General features: G+C 39.3%; 1 protein-coding gene across 1 annotated transcript in view; it reads left to right on the top strand.

Moving 5' to 3' along the window:
* The window catches only part of PTTG1IP (PTTG1 interacting protein), a 193,987-nt gene that overhangs the window by 40,284 nt on the left and 130,200 nt on the right, over positions 1-23,503 (top strand). Inside the window, exon 3 of the mRNA XM_053698766.1 lies at positions 16,070-16,178. Coding sequence (XP_053554741.1) covers positions 16,070-16,178 — 109 coding nt within the window. The remainder of the gene's footprint in view (positions 1-16,069; positions 16,179-23,503) is intronic.

The raw sequence follows: 23,503 nt of genomic DNA, 5'->3' as shown, positions 1-23,503 counted from the left end.
GACTGGCAGCTTTGCCAGATGTACAAGCTTTTTGTTCAGGCTTTGGTTAGAATCAAGCCTGTTTACAGACCCATGACTCCTCCTTGGAGTCTAAATTTAGTTCTTTCAGTTCTTCAAGGGGTTCCGTTTGAACCTTTACATTCCATAGATATTAAGTTATTATCTTGGAAAGTTCTGTTTTTGGTTGCTATTTCTTCTGCTAGAAGAGTTTCTGAATTATCTGCTTTGCAGTGTAATCCACCATATCTGGTTTTTCATTCAGATAAGGTTGTTTTGCGTACTAAGCCTGGTTTTCTTCCAAAAGTTGTTTCCAACAAGAACATCAACCAGGAAATAGTTGTTCCTTCTTTGTGTCCGAATCCAGTTTCAAAGAAGGAACGTTTATTACACAATTTAGATGTTGTTCGTGCTTTAAAGTTCTATTTAGAAGCAACAAAAGATTTTAGACAAACCTCATCTTTGTTTGTCGCTTACTCTGGTAAGAGGAGAGGTCAAAAAGCTACTGCTACCTCTCTCTCTTCCTGACCGTATCACAGCTCACTCTACTAGGGCTGTGGCTTCCACATGGGCCTACAAGAACGAGGCTTCTGTTGACCAGATATGTAAGGCAGCGACTTGGTCTTCTCTGCACACTTTTGCCAAATTCTACAAATTTGATACTTTTGCTTCTTCTGAGGCTATTTTTGGGAGAAAGGTTTTGCAAGCCGTGGTGCCTTCCGTTTAGGTAACCTGATTTGCTCCCTCCCTTCATCCGTGTCCTAAAGCTTTGGTATTGGTTCCCACAAGTAATGGATGACGCCGTGGACTGGACACACCAATGTTGGAGAAAACAAAATTTATGCTTACCTGATAAATTACTTTCTCCAACGGTGTGTCCGGTCCACGGCCCGCCCTGGTTTTTTAATCAGGTTGAAAATTTTTTCTTTATACACTACAGTCACCACGGCACCCTATAGTTTCTCCTTTTTCTCCTAACCGTCGGTCGAATGACTGGGGGCGGAGCCAGAGGGGGAGCTATATGGACAGCTCTTGCTGTGTGCTCTCCTTGCCTTTCCCTATGGGGGAGAATATTTCCCACAAGTAATGGATGACGCCGTGGACCGGACACACCGTTGGAGAAAGTAATTTATCAGGTAAGCATAAATTCTGTTTTCTATTTTTCCAAGGTAATAAATTATTTGGTTCACAATTGGATTCGATACTTTCAACTGTTACTCTGGGGAAGGAAGTTTTTTTGCTTCAAGATTAAGTTCTAAGAGTAAATTTTAAGCTTAAATTAGTTTTTGTTATTAATAAGGAACAGAAACCTATTTCTTCCCCAAGTAACATGTTTCTATTTTGAAGCTTTCTTCAAAATGGAATGAATTCAAGCCATTTAAAAGATCAAAGTATGAACCATGAAGGTGCGACCCTTATTCCAGCTTAGCTGGTAAGGGGCAGGTTAAGACTTTTCTAAAGTTGTTTGGTTCAATTCGGTCCAAACTTCTTAGATTTGGGTACAGAATAGGATTCAGAGTAAGACCGCCTGTGAAGTCTTTTTCTCTCTAGCATATTCCAGCTATTCCAGTGAAGGCTCAGACTTTCCTGACGTGTGTTTCAGGCCTGGAGTTATCTGGGGTATTCATACCAATTCCGTTTCAGGAACGGGGTCTGGGGTTTTGTTCCGAACTATTCATTGTCCCAAAGATAGAAAATCTTTTTGATTTGTCATGTAAGAGTACCATCTTTTCAGAATGGTATTTATATTGTCTATTCTGCCTTTTGGTCAGCAAGGGCATTATTTGCCTACAATAGACCTACAGAATGCATATCTTCATTTTCTGTTTTCATTCAGATTACTTTCATTTTCTGAGATTCTCTTTTTTAGACGAGCATTACCAATTTGTTGCTTTTCCTTTCTGGCCTAGCGACAGCTCTAGGAATCTTTTCAAAAGGTTCTCAGTGTTTCCTTATTTGGACGATATGGTATTTGCTCAGTCTTTTCGTTCTGCAGAATCTCATACGTTTCAACTTCTGTTGTTTCTTCAAGGACATGGTTGGAGGATCTTTTTACCAAAAGTTCCTTGATTCCTCAAGACAAGGGTCACCTTTTTTGGGTTTCCAGATAGATTATGATCTATGATTACGGCTGAAACGCGTAAGATCCGCTTTTTCTACATGCTCCTTTACAGCTGCAGCCTCAGTCATGATGTCTTTTAAATGTATTAATAAAGACTGTTTTTTAATCTTACTTGGAGTAGTATCCGAACCTTGTTTTTTGAGATTGTGTCAATGTCTTTGTTTCTAACAGACGAGACAATTTTTATTGGGTTCAGCTTCTCGGAACCTTTAGTTTCTATTATTTCCTTCAGTAGCTATATGCATGGAAGTTTTTAGGTTTCATGACTGCAGCATTGGATTCGATTCTCTTTGCTCATTTTCATATGAAACCTTTCCAGTTTTTAATGCTGAATTAATGGTGCAGGGATTATTCTAGGATATCACATTGAATATCCTTGAATCCCAATATTCAACTATCTCTGACTTGGTGGTTAAATCACCATCATATAGTTCTACAGGGTCTCTTTGGTTCATCCAACCTGGACCGTGATCACAACAGATGCGAGTCTTTTAAGGTTGGGAAGCTGTCTGGGGATCTCTGACAGCACAAGGGGTTTGGAAATCTCAAGAGGCGAGATTATCTATCAATATTTTGGAACTCCGTGCGATTCTCAGAGTTCTTCAGTTTTGGCTTTTATTTGAAGAGAGAAACGTTTATTAGTTTTCAGACAGACAATGTCACAACTGTGGCGTATGTCAATCATTAGGGTGGGACTCTCAATCCTCAGGCTATGAAGAAGTATTTTGGATACTTGCTTGGGCAAAATCCAGCTCCTGTCTAAATTCTGCGGTCCATATCTCAAGTATAGACAATTGGGAAGCGGATTATTTTTGTCATCAAGCTTTACATCCAGGAGAATGGTCTCTTCACCCAGATGGTTTTTTTTTTCTCAAGTTGTTCAGATGTGCGGGCTTCCAGAAATAGATCTGATGGCATCTCATCTAAACAAGGAACTTCCCAGGTACCTATCTAGGTCCAGGGATCTTCAGGTGGAAGCAGTGGATGCATTGACACTTCCTTGGAGTTATCAACCTGCCTATATTTTTCTGCCTTTTAGTTCTTCTTCCAAGAGTGATTTTCAAAATCATCATGGAGGAATTGTTTGTGCTGCTGGTGGCTCCAGCATGGCCGCTCAGGTTTTGGTATGTGAATCTTGTTTGGATGTTCAGTTGCCAACCTTGGCCATTTCCATTAAGGCCAGACCTTGTATCTCAAATCATTAAATTTGATGGTATGGAGATTGAATGCTTAGTCATAGAAGTTTCTCTGACTCAGTGATTTAAACTATGTTGCAGGCTCGTTAATCTGTATCTAGAAAGATTTATTATCGAGTTTGGAAGACTTACATTTCATGGTGTTCTCATATATTCTCTTGGAATTCTTTTAGAATTCCTAGAATTTTTCAGTTTTTTCAGGATGGTTTAGATAAGGGTTTGTCTGCAAGGTCTTTGGAAAGACAAATCTCTGCTCTTTCTGTTTTATTCCACAGAAAAATTGCTAAACTTCCTGATATATTTTGTTTTGTACAGGCTTTGGTTCATATCAAGCCTGTCATTAAATCAATTTCTCCTCCTTGGAGTCTTAATTTGGTTTTGAAGGCTTTACAGGCTCCTCCGTTTGAGCCTATGCATTTTCTGGACATTAAATTAAATTACTTTCTTGGAAAGTGTTCCTTTTGGCCATCTCTTCTGCTAGAAGAGTTTCTGTTTTATCTGCTCTTTTTTTGTGAGTCTCCTTTCCTGATTTTTCATCAGGATAAGGCGTTTTTTTTGCAGGCTTTGTTTAAATTTTTGCCTAAAGTTGTGAACTTTAACAACATTAGTAGAGAAATTGTTGTCCCTTCTTTGTGTCCTAATCATAAGAATTCTCTGGTGAGATCCTTAAGAGCTTTGAAATATTATGTTGAAGCTACTTTCAGGAAGACTTCTAGTCTATTTGTTATCTTTTCCAGTTCTAGGAAAGGTCAGAAGGCTTCTGCCATTTCTTTGGCATCTTAGTTAAAGCTTTTGATTCATCATGCTTATTTGGAGTCGGGTAATTCCCCGCCTCAGAGGATTATGGCTCATTCTACTAGGTCAGATTCACTTCCTGGGTTTTTAAGAATGAAGCTTCTGTTGATCAGATTTGCAAAGCAGCAACTTGGTCTACTTTGCTTACTTTTTCCTAAATTCTACCATTTTGATGTTTTCTCTTTTCAAGAAGCAGTTTTTGTGGTAGAAAAATACTTCAGGCAGCTGTTTCAGTTTGATTCTTCTGCTTATATTTTCAGTTTTTTCATTATATGATTAAAACTTTTGATTTGGGTTGTGGATTATTTTTTCAGCGGAATTGGCTGTCTTTAATTCTATCCCTCCCTCTCTAGTGACTCTTGCGTGGAGTTCCACATCTTGGGTATTTGCTATCCCATACGTCACTAGCTCATCAACTCTTGCCAATTACATGAAAGAAAACATAATTTATGTAAGAACTTACCTGATAAATTAATTTCTTTAATATTGGCAAGAGTCCATGAGGCCCACCCTTTTTATGGTGGTTATGATTTTTTGTATAAAGCACAATTATTCCAATTCCTTGTTGATGCTTTCGCTCCTTTCTTATCACCCCACTTCTTGGCTATTCGTTAAACTGAATTGTGGCTGTGGTGGGGGGTGTATTTATAGGCATTTTGAGGTTTGGGAAACTTTGCCCCTCCTGGTAGGATTGTATATCCCATACGTCACTAGCTCATGGACTCTTGCCAATATGAAAGAAATGAATTTATCAGGTAAGTTCTTACATAAATTATGTTTTTCCTCAAACACAACGTAAATTTTATTCTTTGGTAGAGAGACACGCACATCCATAGTTTCCCCTTGAAGTTTGGGTGGTACAATACATTTAACCAAATTGCTTGGGACGAGAAAAAGTTTGGATTTCAGAATATTTGTATATTTGCATCTGTAAAATGGGACAGCTTGGAAAGGGGATGGGAAACCAACAAAATTGTATGTCATTTAAGCAATATTTACATGTCATAATACTGCATATACGTGCAACTTGAAAGTAGTTTTATATCATATCATCATTTTTTTATTTTTATTTAATATTTTTATATAAGGAATTGCACATTACAATTTTCAAACCTACACACACTATACAAGAGTTAACAATATCAACAATATGCGATAGTCACGGTGGTGTGATTCATCAATTGTCCTTGTTTTAGTCCCCATTAAAGGGATACTAAACCAAATTTTTTTTCTTTCATGATTCAGATAGAGCATGAGATTTTAAGCAACTATCTAATTTGCCTATTATAAATTTTTCTTTGTTCTCATGCGATCTTGATTTGAAAAAGCAGTACTATAAGCTTTAGAGCCAGCCCATTTTTTTTTTCAGCACCTGGGTAGCACTTGCTGATTTGTGGCTAAATGTAGCAAACCAATTAGCAAGTGCTACCCAGGTGCTGAACTAAAAATGGGTCGGCTCCTAACCTTTCATTACTGCTTTTTCAAATCAATATAACATGAGAACAAAGAAAAATTGATAATAGGAATAAATGAGAGAGTTGCTTAAAATTGCATGCTCTATCTGAATCATGAAAGAAAAAAAATTGGGGTTAGTATCCCTTTAAGGTTAGTGTGGAACGCTCTTGGGTCCTGGTAGGTGCTTCCTTGTCGTGAAAAGATTTTTTTTTTTCTTTGAACATAAATAACAATAGTGAAAAAGTTGTCACGTATAATGTGCATAGGTGCAAAAACCTTCTGCAACAATGTTGTAAAACATACAAGTAATTGAGTGAGTGAACTTTTTGGTTGTGATTATTGCCACGACTAGTCTTTTAATTTATGTTTGCTAATGCTACAATATGGTATTTCTGGCCTTGAGTTTGAATCGCAGCGATGCTGATCGCCTCCGAAAGGTGTGTGCTGTATAACCTATCAATCAGGGCTTCATTGTGTGTCCCCGTGTTTTTTTTTTTTTTTTTTTTTTTTTTTTTTGAGCCTTACTATCAGCGTCTGTATAGTGATTTAGCACTGTTATGTGCACATTTGTTCCGGTCTTATCAACTAAAATGTTTTGTAGGGTATTTTTCGAAAGTATATGTGGGCATAGTAGGTCCATAATAGACCCCCTTGCCCGTTTCCTTACTCCCTGATCTATTTTGTTATGTGTTGGATGTATGTTGGTGCTATATTGCCGACATTAGCTTGTGCGTTTTTTTTTTTATCGAGAAAGCTATGTTCCAGTGTGACTGTGTGATACTGGTTCCCAGTTCATTTTCCCAAGATTTGGTGTAGGTGGGTAAATCCTGGGCATCTTTCGTCAGAAGATGTTTATACAAGATGGAGATTGCATGTTTGGGGGTGGTGTCTAATAGGCACAAAGTTTCATATGGAGTGTATTTCCTGAGAATGTGATTCTTGTTGGGGTGGGTGTCTATGAAATTGCGTATTTGTTGTGAGAACCATGTAAGAGATATATTGGGATATTTGTCCTGTATTTCGTCCATTTGGTTGACCTTACCATCTCGGAGTAATATTGAGATTATGTCCTTTATGTGGCAGTTGCTATCAGTCTGTGTATCTTTGAGGTTCCAGGGAATTGTTCGGTTGTTGCTTATCGGAGTCATGAGGGATAGTATGTTAGATGTGTTCAGTAATTTGTCCCGTGTCGCAAATACGTCTGGGAGTAAAGGATATTGATGTATTGTTGACGGCCGGTGTTTGGCAGGTAGCTACGCAGTCTATTACTTTATGTAGTGTTATGGCAGTTTTGTATGTTGAAATGTTTGGGACCCCTAGACCTCCTTTGTCTTTTGGTAAATACATTGTGTGTTTTGCTACTCTAGGTTTGATGCCCTGCCAAATGAATTGTTCTAGTAAGGATTGTATTTTGTATAGATATTGTACTGGCAAGGGTATTGGGGTTGTTTGTAGTACGTACAAAATTCTCGGGAGAATATTCATTTTTATTACATTTATTCTTCCTATCCAATCGTTTTATTCTTTCAGCTGGAAAGATCTGCCATCAATGTTTCTTCTAGTGTTTTATAATTGGTGTGGAACACTATTTTGGGGTCTAGAGCCAGATAGATACCTAAGTATCTTAGTTTAATTCTTTGTTTTTTCTTTAGAGGATAGTAGGAGGTTAAGATTTCTCCTCGTAGGTGAGGTTCATAATTTCTGACTTAGCTACATTTAAAAGGAAGTTGGACACACGACCATAGTCTTTGAATGTTTTCAGGGTATGTGGTATAGATGTTTCTATTTTAGAGTAAGTATCTGCATATAGTGCCAATTTGTATTCCGTTTCATCTATCTGAATGCCTGCTATTTGGGGATGTTTTCTTATTTTTTGAGCCAGGGTTTCTATGGACAATGCGAAAATGATGGGAGAAAGACGACAACCCTGTCTCATTTTGTATGACAAATTTATCGGATAGTAGGCCATTGACTTTAACTTTTGCCGTGGGTGATGTATCAAGGGAGAAGGTCTGTTCAATAAATTTGTCGCCAAATTTCATTTTTTGCATTACAGCTTTTAGAAATTGCCAATTAACCCAATCGATTGCTTTCTCTGCATCTGTGGAAATCAGAACTGCAGGGATATTGTTGTTTTTTACATGGGATATGAGCTGCAGTGCTTTCAGGGTGTTGTCTCTAGCTTCTCTTCCCGGTATGAATCCTACCTGGTCTGAATTTATCAGTTTGGGTAGATACAAGTTTATTCTAGTGGCGATTACCTTGGCAAAAATTGTAATGTCTGCGTTTAGTAGGGATATCGGTCGAAAATTTTCCAGTCTATTTGGTTGTGTTTGTGGAGGACCGTAATGTGGGCTTCTAGCATATTTTCTGAGAATCCCCCCCGAGGTTAGTAGAGTGTTGAAAAAGTGCTTGAGAGGGTTGTTATGTGTTGCATAAACGTTTTGTAGTATTTTACACTCAATCCGTCTGGGCCTGGGCTCTTACCGTTTGGCATGTTTCTAATAGCTTTCTGTATCTCCTCGTTTAGTATGGGTGATTCCAGGTGTTCTGCTTCCTCCTTTTCTAGTGTTGGGAGTTCTAAGTCTGTGAGGAAGTTATCTGTGTCATGTGGTGAGGCAGGGTTTTTGATGTTATATAGTGTTGCGTAATATTGCCTAAATATTTCTGCTATATGTTTACTGTCTTTGTACGTCTCGCCTTGAGGGTTTATGATGGAGTGTATGTAAGTAGAGAGTTGGCATCTCTTGAGTGCTCTTGCAAGGGAGGGGCCCGGTTTGTCTTTAATATCAAAATATTTTTGTTTTAAAATCGCAGATTTTCTTTATCAAGACACAATGAGTCTACGGATCATCATAATTACTAATGGGATATTCACCTCCTGGTCAGCAGGAGGAGGCAAAGAGCACTACAGCAGAGCTGTTAAATAGCTCCTCCCTTCCCACTCCAGTCATTTTCTTTGCCTACGTTAGTGATAGGAAGAGGTAAAGTGAGGTGTTAGATTAGATTCTTCAATCAAGAGTTAATTATTTTTAAAGTAGTGCCAGAGTTTGCTGCTTTGTTCTAGGGTGTAGCCGTAGTCCATATCAGTCTCTACAGTAGAGCTTTTGGTGGCTTTAAAGCAATGGGAACTGGTGGGACATAATTCTCACTGCGCCTCCCATATTTTGATGCTGCCCTGCCTCTGGAAAACCTGAGAGACTCTAACTCAGGACTTTCTCTTCATTCTCGGGTCCATGGGAGGGATAGAACCTCTTAAACCTGGAATCTGCCTTGCTGCCAGGCAGAAAATTAGTTAAGTGCTGACTTTTTTTTTCTGGGGGATTTGGAAAGTCTCAGAAACAAAGGAGAGGGCACTTCATTTATTTTATACATAAGCCTCATTATTACTTTCATAGTTTCCCCTTAGACATGGTGGACATTTGGGCAGTTTTGCAGCAGGCACTGGGGCTTCAGGTGTCTCAAACATAAAGGAGACTCTTTATTTTCTTATACTCAAGCCTCATGTTTTCACATAGTTTCCCTTTAGGATAGGGAACATTCAGGCAGTGTTGTAGACAGTGCTGGGGCTTAATGGAAATGGAGTCTCCAAGATAAAGGAGACTCTTTATTTACTTGTGCATTGGACGAGATAAAGGAGACACTTTATTTCTTTGTACATGGGACACGTCTAATTGTCATTGCATACTCTTCCCTCAGACATAGGGGATACTTGGGCGAGGAGTCAGTGTAGCAGCAGGCCCTGGGATTTATCGGGCAGCGTTGCTACAGTCACTGGGGCTTTTATATTATTGTTGTGATATTTCTCCCGGCGGGTTGGTAACTTTGGTGCTGACTGGGAGATTTTTGTATTAGCCACGCCCGGGATTATTTACGCGCAATTTTCACTCCACTTCAGAAAATGTGGTGTTACAGCGCAGTGAGATTTAGACTTTGCTTCCAGCGCCTGTACTGAGAAATGGTGACCGGGAGATTACTTGGTGTGACGCCCACGAGGGGCAGAGTTGATAGTAAAAACGGCGTCAATGTTTTCCTTCCTCCTTCCTGTCAGTTATGAGTAACGGAGTGGAGAATGGCGCCGCATACTAATCTCTTCCTTTCTGTCATGGTTATTGGAAGACACAAAGGAATGTTCTGTCTAACAGATTACTCATCAGTCGGCGCTATTATGTGCTCAGTTCTTGTGGTATAGACAGGCTGTTGACGCCTCAGTACCGTCCTTTAGAACAAGCTGAGAGATTGATAGGGTTCTCTAATTCCCTCATACATCTAAAATGTTAGACTAGGAAAATAAAGATGTGTTAAAGAGCCAGTGTCACTTGCTACTGAGTTTATGAATAGCAATGTTGATATACTAATTTACTTGCTTCTGCACTCAGAACTTAGAAATTACTTTCAAATTTTAAAGAGACAGTCACATGCACCCTGTGGTTCCTTGCAATTTCCGTTTGGAATTGCTGCACAAGACATTGCTTCTTTAATGTCATGGCAGTGTTTATGAACAGCAAGGTTGACATTCTAATTTTATTTGCTTCTTCACACAGAACTAAAAAATAAATAAATTACTTTTACATTTTAAACGGACAGTCACATGCAGTGACCTGCGGTTCCTTGCGATTTCCATCTGGAATTGCTGCACAAGATAATGTTTCTTTAATGTCATGGTGATGTCTATAAACAACTATATGGGCATGCTAATTTAGCTTGCTTCTGCACACTGAAATAAGAAGTTACTTTTCAGTTTAATGAGACGGTAATGGTTTTTATGTGTCAATTTTTAATAAAAATGTTTACTTTTTTCTAACATTACTCCTTCAAAGGCGTTTGCTGTTTGGGAGTCTATGGAAGCTCACGTGTAGTGCCCTGCACTTCCTATCACACTCCACCTGGAGTTGCTCTGCATTATATGTGTTTACCAAGTGGTAGACAACATTTCTAGAGGAATTCTTTTCAATCATTTAGGGTGATTGATTCAGCAGTGGCTATTACGAATGGTGTAATCTATTCTAGTGCGTCCAGTGAGTTATAAGGAATGGATGAAACCGCATTCCCTATATTTAATATGTTCCCCATAGCCGCCTCAGGATGGAGTAGTTTCCAGCTTGGCTAAGAGAGCTACTATACCCTTAGAGGAGAGTTAGTTTTCTCTTGTAAGGTGTATCCAGTCCACGGATCATCCATTACTTGTGGAATATTCTCCTTCCCAACAGGAAGCTGCAGGAGGATCACCCACAGCAAAGCTGTCTATATAGCTCCTCCCCTAACTGCCACCTACCAGTCATTCTCTTGCAGCTCTCGACAAGATAGGAAGTAGCTAGAGAGATGTGGTGAATTTATGTAGTTTATCTTCAATCAAAAGTTTATTATTTTCAAATGGTACCGGAGTTGTACTGTTTTAGCCTCAGAAAGTTGAAGAAGAGTCTGCCTGTGGTTTTTGATGATCTTAGCAGGTTGTAACTAAGATCCATTGCTGTTCTCACACATAACTGAAGAGATGAGGTAACTTCAGCTGGGGGAATGGCGTGCAGGGTCTCCTGTTATGAGGTATGTGCAGTTTAAATTTTTCTAGAGAAATGAATATGCTAGAAAATGCTGTTTAATACCGGATTTATTTATGGTAAGCCTGATTACAGTGATTTAATAACGACTAGTATCATGCTTGCTGTAAAAGGTAATATTCTTATTACTTTCTCACATTACTGAAAATAGATAACGTTTGCTGGAAGTGTTTAAACGTTTTTTTCTACATATTGGTGATAAAAGTTTATTGGGGCCCAGTTTTTTCCACATGGCTGGCTAGATTTTGCCTAGGGATAGTTTTTTTATGGCCCTCTCACTGTGAGTACAGGTTGGGAGGGGCCTAATTTCAGGCCTAAATCGTGCAGTAGTTTTTGCAGCTTGAGACTTCCAGCTTCCCTAGGAGTCCCCTGAACACTTAGGACCTCTACAAAGGGTTTTTGTGCCTTCAAAAGTCATTGTATGAGCAGGTAGGGTCACAGCAGAGCTGTGGCAGTTTGTTGTGACTGTTAAAAAACGTTTATATTGTTTTTTTTTATCCGGTTTTGAAACGAAGGGGTTAATCATCCATTTGCAAGTGGGTGCAGTGCTCTGTTAGTCTATTATACACACTGTAAAAATTTCATAAGATTTACTGCTTTGTATCACTGTTTTTCAATTTCTGACAAAATTTGTTTCTCTTAAAGGCACAGAACCGTTTTTATTTTTTGCTTGTTTACATTTATCAAAGTGTTTTCCAAGCTTGCTGGTCTCATTGCTAGTCTGTTTAAACATGTCTGACATAGAGGAAACTCCTTGTTCATTATGTTTAGAAGCCATTGTAGAACCCCCTCTTAGAATGTGAACCAAATGTACTGATTTTACTTTAAGTTATAAAGATCATATTCTGTCTTTAAAAGATTTATCACCAGAGGAAATTGACAAGGGGGAAGTTATGCCGACTAACTCGCCCCACGTGTCAGAACCTTTGACTCCCGCTCAAGTGGCGCCAAGTACATCTAGCGCGCCCATGGCGTTTACTTTACAAGACATGGCGGCAGTTATGGATCATGCCCTTACAGCGGTATTTTCCAAACTACCAGGGTTACAAGGAAAGCGAGACGGCTCTGGGACTAGAAAAAATACAGAGCTCTCTGACGCTTTAGTAGCTATGTCTGATATCCCCTCACAATATGCAGAAGCTGAGGCAGGAGAGCTTCTTTCTGTGGGTGTTTTTTCTGACTCAGGGAAGATGCTTCAACCTGATTCTGATATGTCAACATTTAAATTTAAGCTTGAACACACCTGCGTGTTGCTCAGGGAGGTTTTAGCTACTCTGGATGACTGTGACACCATTATAGTGCCAGAGAAATTGTGTAGATTGGATAAATACTATGCAGTGCCTGTTTACACTGATGTTTTTCCAATACCTAAACGGTTTTCAGAAATTATTACTAAGGAATGGGATAGACCAGGTGTACCATTCTCTCCCCCTCCTATTTATAAGAAAATGTTTCCTATAGATGCCGCTACACGGGACTTATGGCAAACGGTCCCTAAGGTGGAGGGAGCAGTTTCTACCCTAGATAAGCGTACAACTATTCCCGTAGAGGACAGTTGTGCTTTCCTAGATCCAATGGATAAAAAGTTAGAGGGTTACCTTAAGAAAATGTTTATTCAACAAGGTTTTATTCTCCAGCCTCTTGCATGCATTGCCCCGGTCACTGCTGCTGCGGCCTTCTGGTTTGAGTCTCTGGAAGAGGCCTTACAGGTAGAAACTCCATTGGATGATATACTTGACAAGCTTTAAAGTGCTTAAGCTAGCCAATTCATTTGTTTCTGACGCCGTTGTTCATTTAACCAAACTAACGGCTAAGAACTCAGGTTTTGCTATACAGGCGCGTAGGGCGCTATGGCTTAAATCCTGGTCAGCTGACGTTACTTCAAAGTCTAAGCTTCTCAACATTCCCTTCAAGGGGCAGACCCTATTTGGGCCTGGACTGAAGGAGATCATTTCTGATATTACTGGAGGAAAAGGTCATGCCCTTCCTCAGGATAGGTCTAATAAATTAAGGACCAAACAAACTAATTTTCGTGCCTTTCGAAACTTTAAGACGAGCGCGGCATCAACTCCCTCTAATGCAAAACGAGAGGGAAATTTTGCCCAGTCCAAGCCGGTCTGGAGACCTAACCAGGCCTGGAACAAAGGTTCTTTTCAAACCTGTTCGCTGTTCCAAAGAAGGAAGGAACTTTTCGTCCCATAATGAATCTAAAGACTGAACAAGTTTCTAAGGGTTCTCTTTCAAGATGGAGACAATGGTATCAATCTTGCCACTGGGTTTTACGAGTCAAATGATGTCTACAGTATATTTGAAGGATGCGTACCTTCACATTCCAAATCATCGGGATTATCATCCGTTTCTTTGGTTTGTCTTCCTAGACAAACACTATCCGTTCACAGCTCTACCGTTTGGTCTGGCTATTGCTCCTGGGATATTTACAAAGGGTTCTGGGAGACCTTGTATCAGTGATTCGAGCCCAGGGGGAAGCTGTGACTCCTTACCTGGACGATATATTGGTTCAGGCTCCATATTTAGTTATGGTTCACACAGAGAAACTAATTTTTGGTTTCTTCACAATCGTGGCTGGAAGGTAAATGTCGGAAAGAGTTCCCTCACTCTACAAGAGTGTTATTTTTGGTAGTTACAAAAAGCTTCATCAGCTTATGAAAACAAGCTCAAGCTTCAGTCAGCCTGTCGACAGCTTCAGTGCCTCACTTCTCCCTCGGTAGCTCAGTGTATGTAGGTTGTGAGGCTTATGGTAGCGGCACCAGACGCCATGCAGTTTGCAAGGTTTCATTTTCGACCTCATAAGCTTTGCATGTTAAAACAATGGTAAGGGGACCACTCCGACCTGTCTCAAGTGATTCACTTGGATCAACCCACCAAACAATCTCTCAGGATAGACATAACCCAACCCAGTGTCTCAGGGTATGAGGTCCCAACATCCAGCATGGGATATTATCACCACGTATGCAAGTTTGACTGGTTGGCGAGCAGTCTGAGGGCTCATGGTGTTTGGTCTCCACAAGAAGTGGTACTACAGATCTTGGAACTCGGAGCAATTTTCAATGCTCTATAGTCATGGCGTGTGCTTTGTTTGGTTCCGTTCATCCGTTTTATTGTCTGACTTAAATCAGCTATCAAGGGGGTACACGCAGTTCCCTAGCAACGCAGGAGGTAAATCTCTGCACGATTTCAGCTATTCACATTCCAGGTGTGGAGAACTGGGAAGCGGACTATTTGAGTCATCAGACACTTTACCCAGGGGAATGGTCTCAACCAAGAGATTTTAAATCGATGGGGGCATCCGGCTATAGATCTAATAGCATCCTGTCTCGATCACAAGCTCCTACGATATGGTTCCAGATCTCGGGATCCTCAGGCTGAGCTAATGGACGCATTGGCGGCCCCTTGGCTTTGTCATCTAGTTTACCTGTTTTGTTCTGATTGTACTCCTGCCCTGGGTGGTGGTTAGTCTACAGCCAGAGAACGTTCTGGCTATCCTAGCCCCTATGTGGCCTTGTAAGGACTTGTTATGCTAGTAAGGATGTCCAGTACTCCTCTGTAGTACCTACCACAGCGTCCGGATCTATAACTATTTGGGACACTTTTGTAATGGTTATCACAGTCACTCTGCCTCAGATCACACTGAGAAAAGAGAGAGGTAGAGGGAAATGCAGACACCACATTGTATCAGTGACTGCCTATCACTGCGATTACGTTACTTAAATGGTGCGGATTGGCTCCTGGCGAATGGCCTGCGTTTAGGTAAGGCCCTGTGTCGGATCCAAGCATGTAAATTTTACAACAGAAATATTTAGGCCGTCCTTATGTCGTTAAGGCACATTGTTTTCAGGACTTCCTAATGTCGTCAAGAGGTTTATTTGTACACCGTTTAAAAAAAAATAAAAAAATAAAATGTTGCTGTTTTATTTACCTTTCCTGCTTTATCTGTAATTTTAACCCTGATAATTGTAGTGTTTCCATCCCCAGAGATATGCTGGAAGAGTATTTGGTAGAATGCAGAACCATAACCCTCCTACATGCTGGACAGTGGTTTAGCTAATCTGTGCGGGAACCATTTTATAGCTTCCCCCTAATTAGCCATAACAAAAGTAGTAAGATAAATAACATTCACAATGCTTTTAAAAAAAAAATCTCAGGGTTATATTTAGAGTAAATTGCCACTTTTACTGTTACTTTAAGCTCCCAAAATACTCGATGGCCTATGACAACAAAAAGCAAACGTTTTGTGTGTTGTGTTTTTTTTCTTTTTTCTACTTATGTTGATCACTGTCTTTTTAATATTTTCTAATACCTCAACTTAAACTAGTGCAACGAAAGCAACATAGGGGTATAAAAATGATACACTGATATCACCTTATAATTACAAGACCCATCACTCAAGTCTAAACATGTTTGAAACAAATTAACCAATTTATTTATTAACTGTAATTGTTTCATTATCTAAACTCCATGCACTTTTTGCCTTATTTGGAGAAGCCAATCTGGGCTTGAGTCTGCAGACCACAAGGCTAGCTATAGTTTTGCAGTTATCTGTTACAGCCAGTTAGGGAAGGATAAGTAGCAGGGTTCATGTCCAGCTCTGAAAGTTACAAAAAACACTCTCAGAGCTAAATTACATACAAATGAAATAATATTGTATATTGCAAAGTTTCATTACGTATAACTAAACATTTTGTATAAAAATCTCAAAGTTGTTACTGTCAGTTTAAGATGTAAATAAACCATATTGGCAAAAGCTTCATGAAGTATATAGGTACATTCTTATGAGATTTGTGTTTAATTACGCCGTTATTTCTGTGAGCTAGAATTTTTTTTAATGTGTTTTTTTTTGTTTGTTTTTATTATTGTCATGTTGTTTTTGCTAATAGAGATTTAAAAACATAAAAAAGAATTTCAAATGTAATTTGGTTGTTTTCTAGTGTTTTTGGTGCAACACAGAGTCAAAATGCATTGAATATCCTGCCCAAAAAATTGTGCCACCATCCAGTCTGTGCAAGCTGAATGAAGCTCGCTGGGGAGTCTGCTGGGGTGAGTGGCTTATTTATTATAAGTTTCCTAAAGCAGATATTTAAATATAGATTTGTGAAAATATCCATCATCACAAAGCTGGTGGGAAGAAAAAAAAAATCTTGGACCTGGAGCAAGGCCATTGTGTATTTATTTATTTATTTCCATTGGGTTTCTATTTCATATTATAAGGCCAACCTTTCTACATTTCTTTCTTTCCTGAGTTTTGTAATAAGAAATGTCCTTGCATAATGCAATCAATACTCGATAATTTTGCTGGCTTAGAAATGTAATCAATGTGGATCTTAGAAATCTACCAAAATTAAGATGATTAACTTGACATTTCAACAACGCATAACATGTTTCATTATTGCAATATACATTAATTAATTATTTATTTATTTTGCAGCTTTTTGCTATAAAATGCAACTAAAAAAATCTTACTTGTTTCACTTTCTCCCAGGGAGGTTTTAGGCAATTTATGTGAACTTTTCTTTTTAAAGACACGATGAGTCCACGGATTTCATCCTTGTGGGATATTCACCTCCTGGTCAGCAGGAGGAGGCAAAAAGCACCACAGCAGAGCTGCTATATATAGCTCCTCCCTTCCCTCCCACTCCAGTCATTCTCTTTGCGTTTGTTAGTGATAGGAAGAGGTAAAGTGAGGTGTTAGAAAAGATTCTTCAATCAAGAGTTTATTATTTTTAAAGTAGTGCCAGAGAGTGCTGCTTTGTTCTAGGGTGTAGCCGTAGTCCATATCAGTCTCTTCAGTACAGCTTTTGGTGGCTTTAGAGCAATAGGAACTGGTGGGACATAATTCTCACTGCGCCTCCTATACATTGATGCTGCCCTTCTCCTGACAGCCTAAGCATAGTTAACTCAGGCTTATGATTTTCCACAGGGCTATGGGAGGGAGAGGACCTCCTAAACCTCCTAAACCTGCTGAGCTGCCCTGCTGTCAGGCAGATTTCAAAGGTAAGTGCTGACATTTTTTTTTCTGGGTCTGAAGCAAAAGAAGAAAATTCAGGACAGAGGAAGTATAGCACTTTACTGGGACATATAACTTCTTTATATATACTAAGAAGGATTCTGTGACAGCATGTTAGCAGGCACTGGGGCTAAGGAGAGTGGCTTTTTGGGAGCACTTGCATAGAGCTGGACATGAGAGCTAGTCCACTTTATTTTATAGGGTATCTGGTTCTATCCCCTGTATAATTTGTATATGTTTTGCAAGGGGTTGTGTTTTATACCTTAGTCAGTATTACTATTTGCCTCCAGGTTCTCTAACATGGGTTCAGTCATCTCCCGGTTATCTCTCGGATATTAATGGTGACCGGGAGAGTGTGTGTTACGGCCACGAAGGGCGGGGTTGGGTTTGGCGCCGTTTTTTAGAAGGCGCAATTTTCAATCTCTAGGAAACTCGGAGATGAGTTATCACGCCCACGAGGGGCAGAGCTAGTTTATCTTCTTCCGTTCTTTGGAAGGTAGAGAGGTATTGCTTCCTACACATTTTATCAGTGCTCTCTCTCTTATTTAGGTCCGGATAGCGCTTCAGTGCGCTCCGGATCTGTTTCGAACAGTAACGTTTTTGTCTTAAGTCATAAAGTTTTTTTATTGCCTTTAAATAATGGGTGCTGATGGTTCACTTCAGCAACTTAGTTTTTTTGAGGTGTTTGTAGATGCCATGAATTTGCGTGCTAATCTCACATTTATGCACACAAAAAATAAAAGGTTACAGTTTAAAATTTAAAGACACTAACGTTTTTTATGTGTAAAATTTATTTAAAGAATTTCAGCTGTCTATTTGTTAATTCATTCTTTGTGATTTAGGATGCAACAAAAGCACACAAAAAATAGTTACATTTCAGATTTAAAGAGACGGTAACGTTTTATGTGTAAATTTTCTTAAAGGAATTTCAGCTGTCTATTTGTTAATTCATCCTTTGTGATTTAGGATGCAACAAAAGCACACAAAAATAGTTACTTTTAGGATTTAAAGAGACAGTAACTTTTGTTATGTGTAAATTTTTTATTAAGAGAATTTCAGCTGTTTATTTGTTAATTCATCCTTTGTGAATTCATCCTTTGTGAACTTAGGATGGAATAAATGCACACAAAAAATAAAGAGTTACTTTTAAGATTTAAAGAGAAACTCTGAACCTACTCCCTCTAAGGCGGTTGCTGTTTAGGAGTCTGTTGACAATGGTCAAGTTTTGCCACATATTTCTCCTATAGCGTCCCAAGAAATTTTATGGCCCGCATGCAGTGCCCTGCGCCTCCTTTCACACTCCACTCGGAGTTATGATGCATTATATCTTTTTCCCACGAGGTAGAGAACATTCCTAGAGGAATTATTTCAGTAGTTGCTATTCCGAATGGTTCCTCCATGTTACTGAAGGAGGAAGATACTTTGGGATTATCAGAGAGAATTCTCAGACTCAGATGGAATTGTTATTTTAGGAGTAACTATCCTGGGCGACACCGACATAGTACGTCCAGTAAAGACATTTTCAGTGTATTTTATACTAGTGCGTCCAGTAAATTATAAGGATGGTCGCATTCCCTATATTTATAAGATTGTTTGTTTCCCATAGCCGACTCAATAAGGAGTAGTTTTCCGCTTAGCTAAGAGAATTACTAAACCCTTAGAGGATAGTTGGATTTTATAAATGGGATGTACACCAGGGCGTACTATGGCAACCAGCTGTGTACTTTGCTTCCGTTCACTAGTGCAACGGCATATTGGCTTGATGCGTTGTCTGATGCTACTAAGTCAGAGACTTCTTTGGATAAAATCCAGGACAGGTTAAAAGCTTTCTAATTGGCTAATTCCTTTATTTCAAATTCTTCCCTTCAAGTTATCAATCTGGGAGCATCGGATGCTCTGTTCCAGCTCACAGAGCATTATGGTTAGAGCCTTGTTCTACGAATATATGCTATAATTTTCAGCTTTTAATGATTCCTTACCAAGAGAAGACCCTGTTGGGATCTGGCTTGTTGGAAATAATCTCTTTTGAAAATAAAAAAAAATAAAAAAAGACACATCCTGCTGTTGAATCAAAGACAGCATGTAGGACATGCCCCTGATCCAGAATCGGATCTTGTAGGGGGCAGACTTTCTGTCTTCTCTCAGGCTTGGGTTCGAGAACAAAAGTTTTTCTCCCAGAGTCTGGTTTCTGCTTTCAAGATTTTCTGCAGATCGGACAAAAGGAGGCGTTCTTACACTGCGTAGGAGGCCTCTCAGACCTGGGAGTGATTGTTCCAGTTCCACTACAGGAATAGAGGGAACCTTCACGCCACTTTTTAGATCTCGGGAGTCCAAACAAATTACTTAGTGTACCGTTCTTCAAGATGGAAACTATTGGTTCCATTCTTCTCTTGATCCAAGAGGGTCAATTTATGACAACTGTGGATTTAAAGGACGCGTACCTTCATGTACCATTCACGAGGTTCTAAGGTTTGCCTTTCTGGGCAAACTCTTCCAGTTCGTGGCTCTTCCTTTCGGTCTTGCCACAGCTCTCAGAATTTTCACAATGGCTTTGGTATCGCTGTTGGCGGTGCTTCGGTTACGGGATATTGCAGTGTCGCCATATCTGGACAACATCCTAGTCCAGGCGCCATCCTTACAGCAAGCAGGATTTCACTCGGGCATGGTGTTATCCTTCCCGCGATCTCATGGTGAAAGGTAAATTTGGAAAAGTGTTCCTTAGTCCTAAGCACAAGGGTAACTTTCTTGGGAACCATTATAGATTCCGTATCAATGTAGATTTCTTTCATGTAATTAGCAAGAGTCCATGAGCTAGTGACGTATGGGATATACATTCCTACCAGGAGGGGCAAAGTTTCCCAAACCTTTAAAATGCCTATAAATACACCCCTCACCACACCCACAATTCAGTTTTACAAACTTTGCCTCCCATGCAGGTGGTGAAGTAAGTTTGTGCTAGATTCTACGTTGATATGCGCTTCGCAGCAGGCTGGAGCCCGGTTTTCCTCTCAGAGTGCAGTGAATGTCGGAGGGATGTGAAGAGAGTATTGCCTATTTGAATACAATGGTCTTCTTCTACGGGATCTATTTCATAGGTTCTCTGTTATCGGTCGTAGAGATTCATCTCTTACCTCCCTTTTCAGATCGACGATATACTCCTATATACCATTACCTCTACTGATTCTCGTTTCAGTACTGGTTTGGCTGTCTACTATATGTAGATGAGTGTCTTAGGGTAAGTAAGTCTTATTTTATTATGACACTCTAAGCTATGGTTGGGCACTTTATATGTAAAGTTCTAAATATATGTCTTTAAACTTATATTTGCCATGATTCAGGATAATCAGTATTCCTTATTTTCAGACAGTCAGTTTCATTATTGGGATAATGCATATGAAATATTTTTTTCTTAACTTAAAAGAATTTTTTCAATTGACCTTTTTTCCCTGTGGGCTGTTAGGCTCGCGGGGGCTAAAAATGCTTCAATTTATTGCGTCATTTTTGGCGCGGGCTTTTTTGGCGCAAAACTTTTTTTGTCATTTCCGGCGCCCTAATTGACGCCGGAAGTTTGTGCATGGTTGTGTCATTTTTTGACGTTCAGACGTTTTTTTGCGCCAAAATTGTTGGCGTCGTTTTTTTCGGGGTAACAGGATGTGGCGTCATACTTGGCGCCAAAAAAATATGTGCGTTGTACTTGGCGCCAATAATGTGGGCGTCATTTTTGGCGCCAAAAAATGTGGGCGTTATTCTTGTCTCCACCTTTTTTTTTCACATTATTTCAGTCTCATTTTTCATTGCTTCTGGTTGCTAGAGGCTTGTTCATTTGGCATTTTTTTCCCATTCCTGAAACTGTCATTAAGGAATTTGATAATTTTGCTTTATATGTTGTTTTTTCTATTACATATTGCAAGATGTCTCAACATAACCCTGGATCAGAATCTACTTCTGGAAAGATGCTGCCTGATGCTGGTTCTACCAAAGTTAAGTGCATCTGTTGTTAACTTTTGGTAACTGTTCCTCCGGCTGTTGTTTGTGATAACTGTCATGATAAACTTTCTAATGCAGATTGTGTTTCCATTAGTAATAATCCATTACCTGTTGTTGTTCCTTCAACATCTAATGTTCAGGATATCCCTGTTAATGTAAAATAATTTGTTTCTAAATCTATTAGGAAGGCTCTGTCTGTTATTCCTCCTTCCAGTAAGCGTAAAAGGTTTTTTAAAACTTCTCATATTTCAGATGAATTTTTAAGTGACCGTCATCATTCTGACTTGTCTGTTTCTGATGAGGATCTATCTGGTTCAGAAGATTCTGCCTCAGATATTGACACTGATAAATCTTCATATTTATTTAAGATGGAGTTTATTCGTTCTTTACTTAAAGAAGTGTTAATTGCTTTAGATATGGAAAAGTCTAGTCCTCTTGATACTAAATCTACTAAGCGTTTAAATTAGGTTTTTAAACCTCATGTAGTTATTCCTGAAGTCTTTCCAGTCCCTGATGCTATTTCACAAGTAATTTCTAGGGAATGGAATAGTCTGGGTACTTCATTTACTCCTCAAAGGTTTAAGAAATTGTACCCTGTGCCATCTGATAGATTAGAATTTTGGGATAAAATCCCTAAAGTTGATGGGGCTATTTCTTCTCTTGCTAAACGTACTACTATTCCTACGGCGGATAGTACTTCCTTTAAGGATCCTTTAGACAGGAAGATTGAATCCTTTCTAAGGAGAGCTTATTTATGTTCAGGTAATCTTCTTAGACCTGCTATTTCTTTGGCTGATGTTGCTGCAGCTTCAACTTTCTGGTTGGAGGCTTTAGCACAACAAGTTTCAGACCATAATGCTTATAGCATTGTTAAACTTCTTCAACATGCTAATAACTTTATTTGTGATGCCATTTTTGATATCATTAGAATTGATGTCAGATATGTCTTTAGCTATTTTAGCTAGAAGAGTTTAATGGCTTAAATCTTGGAATGCAGATATGACTTCTAAGTCAACTTTGCTTTCTCTTTCTTTCCAAGGCAATAAATTATTTGGTTCACAGTTGGATTCTATTATTTCAACTGTTACTGGGGGGAAAGGAACCTTTTTGCCGCAGGACAAAAAATCTAAAGGTAAATACAGGGCTAATCGTTTTCTTTCCTTTCGTCAGAATAAGGAACAGAAGCCTGAACCTTCCCCTAAAGGAACGGTTTCCGTTTGGAAGCCTTCTCCAGTCTGGAATAAATCCAAACCTTTTAGAAAGTCAAAACCGCATGAAGGTGCGGCCCTCATTCCAGCACAGCTGGTAGGGGGCAGGTTACGATTTTTCAAAGATATTTGGATCAATTCGATTCACAGTCTTTGGATTCAGAACATTGTTTCTCAAGGATACAGAATGGTTTCAAGATAAGACCTCCTGTGAGAAGATTTTTTTCTCTCTCGCATTCCAGTAAACCCAGTGAAGGCTCAGGCATTTCTGAAATGTGTTTCAGATCTAGAGTTGGCTGGGGTAATTGTGCCAGTTCCAGTTCTGGAACGGGGTCTGGGGTTTTACTCAAATCTATTCATTGTACCAAAGAAGGAGAATTCCTTCAGACCAGTTCTGGATCTAAAAATATTGAATCGTTATGTAAGAATACCAACATTCAAAATGGTGACTATAAGGACTATTCTGCCTTTTGTTCAGCAAGGGCATTATATGTCCACAATAGATTTACAGGATGCATATCTTCATATTCCAATTCATCCAGATCACTATCAGTTTCTGAGATTCTCTTTTCTAGACAAGCATTACCAGTTTGTTGCCCTTCCGTTTGGCCTAGCAACAGCTCCAAGGATCTTTTCAAAGGTTCTCGGTGTCCTTCTCTCTGTAATCAGAGAACAGGGTATTGCGGTATTTCCTTATTTGGACGATATCTTGGTACTTGCTCAGTCTTTACATTCTGCAGAATCTCAAATCAACTTGTGCTGTTTCTTCAAAGACATGGTTGGAGGATCAATTTACCAAAGAGTTCTTTGATTCCTCAGACAAAGGTAACCTTTTTGGGTTTTCAAATAGATTCAGTGTCCATGACTTTGTCTCTAACAGAAAAGAGACGTCTGAAGTTGGTTTCAGCTTGTCAAAACCTTCAGTCTCAGTCATTCCCTTCGGTAGCTTTTTGCATGGAAATTCTAGGTCTCATGACTGCTGCATCGGACGCGATCCCCTTTGCTCGTTTTCACATGAGACCTCTTCAGCTTTGTATGCTGAACCAGTGGTGCAGGGATTATACAAAGATATCACAAATAATATCCTTAAATCCCAATGTTCGATCTTCTCTGACTTGGTGGTTGGATCACCATCGTTTAATTCAAGGGGCCTCTTTTGTTCG

The sequence above is a fragment of the Bombina bombina genome, chromosome 1, assembly GCF_027579735.1.
Source record: "Bombina bombina isolate aBomBom1 chromosome 1, aBomBom1.pri, whole genome shotgun sequence".
Lineage (NCBI taxonomy): Eukaryota > Metazoa > Chordata > Amphibia > Anura > Bombinatoridae > Bombina > Bombina bombina.
Note: the sequence above shows the minus strand (reverse complement) of the source record. Positions and strands in the feature narration are given on the sequence as shown.